Source organism: Phaethon lepturus, unplaced genomic scaffold, assembly GCF_000687285.1.
Source record: "Phaethon lepturus isolate BGI_N335 unplaced genomic scaffold, ASM68728v1 scaffold10862, whole genome shotgun sequence".
NCBI lineage: Eukaryota > Metazoa > Chordata > Aves > Phaethontiformes > Phaethontidae > Phaethon > Phaethon lepturus.
Genome location: NW_010522621.1, coordinates 37320 through 38753, shown reverse-complemented (window position 1 = coordinate 38753; position 1434 = coordinate 37320). Strand labels below are relative to the sequence as shown.

Genomic DNA, 1434 nt, shown 5'->3' with positions numbered 1-1434 from the left:
CTGGGCCTCCTTAGAGGCTGCTTTAGTCTGCCGCATGACCAGAGATAAATTGCTGGCATAGTGCTGGGAGAAATAGGAAGCTCGCTTAGCGTAAAGGAGCTATGGGAGGATATGGGCTGTGAAGGCAGCTTGCTGTAGTGAGCTTTGATTGCAGGGAGAGTAGAAAAGAGGGAGTGAGTTTATTGTACCGGACTACGATGAAAAAACGCTGCTTCTCTTGCGTTACTATAGGATTAGGATGCTTGCTGTTAGGTTAATGCAGGCAAGTCAGTATCTTATATGCCTGCCCTCCTGTTCCCTGACTTCCCTGTTTGACACTTACTGTTTAAACAGCTTTATAGTATAGCTACTCTTCAACTAACTCTTCAGCATTTGTGAAATGCTGTCCTTCAGAAAAAGGCTAAAGATTTGTTATAATGCAGTGTCTGTTAAAAGTAGTATTAAAACCCTGGAGAAACTGCCTCCTGTCAGCCCAAAGTGTTCTGAGTAAAACTAGTAATTGCTTGCTTACATAATGGCAGCACAGAATTCTAAAGGTATTGCCTGCCATTGGTAGTGGGAAGCTAGCAGGACAAAGCATACATTGCTCTCCTACAACAACAGTGAATCGTAAGGGGATTTCAAATCTTTCTGTGTAACTTTCTTTCCTATTGACAGATTCCAGCATCAGTTTGACCGCACTGAACTGCAATGCAAGCACATGAGTTGTTTAGACACCTACGCATGCCAGAACTTGGAGATGTCAGACAGTATGTGCGCACCCTTCCGACAAATACGCTGATGGGCTTTGGTGCTTTCGCAGCTCTCACGACCTACTGGTATGCAACAAGACCAAAAGCACTAAAACCACCATGTGATTTAGCAATGCAGTCCGTGGAAGTAGAGGTAAGTGTCACTTGATGGATGCTGTTTGCTGAATTTTGAAGCTTGAAGGCAGCTCTGAGACCAAACACTCACTTACATGAGTGTTTCTAAACTTGTAGTGTGGAAGGAAATACGTTTCAGAGCGTGTTGGGTTTTTTCTGAAATATGGCTTGAACTCTGGTTTCTGGCTTTCTGAATCTGAAAACCAATTTGAGGGTTGAGGTCATCGTAGTGGTAACTAGCATGGGAGAAGGACTTTGGCCTGAGAAAACTGAGCTTCTGCTCTGACTGGTGGTAGGAAACTTGTCAATGTTGGAATTGGCACAGTGTAGTTTTCAATTCCTGGCCACATGTTTACATGATGACCTATTAAATTAGGTCTCGGGGTCAGAGTATGTATGCTAGTATATACTGATTAGGCTAATAATTTTCCTTTATAATATTTAGCTTATAATAGCTGACAGATGAGACTTTGTATTGGGTTACAGGCATGAAGAATGTACTAACTGTCCTCAGATGATCTGTGGAAAGATATATTAGTCCTGCCAAGAGATCTCAGCCGTAGAGCAA

At 42.7% G+C, this 1434-nt stretch overlaps 1 protein-coding gene across 2 annotated transcripts in view; it reads left to right on the top strand.

Annotated features, from left to right (window-relative positions):
• Positions 1–655: 655 nt before the first annotated feature.
• The window catches only part of ACSL1 (acyl-CoA synthetase long-chain family member 1), a 36930-nt gene continuing 36151 nt past the window's right edge, over positions 656–1434 (top strand). Inside the window, exon 1 of one of the 2 annotated variants that reach the window (XM_010281859.1) lies at positions 656–885. In XM_010281859.1, the coding sequence (XP_010280161.1) occupies positions 691–885 (195 nt within the window). In that variant the 5' untranslated portion in view covers positions 656–690. The remainder of the gene's footprint in view (positions 886–1434) is intronic. The other variant, XM_010281860.1, reaches the window with a different exon arrangement.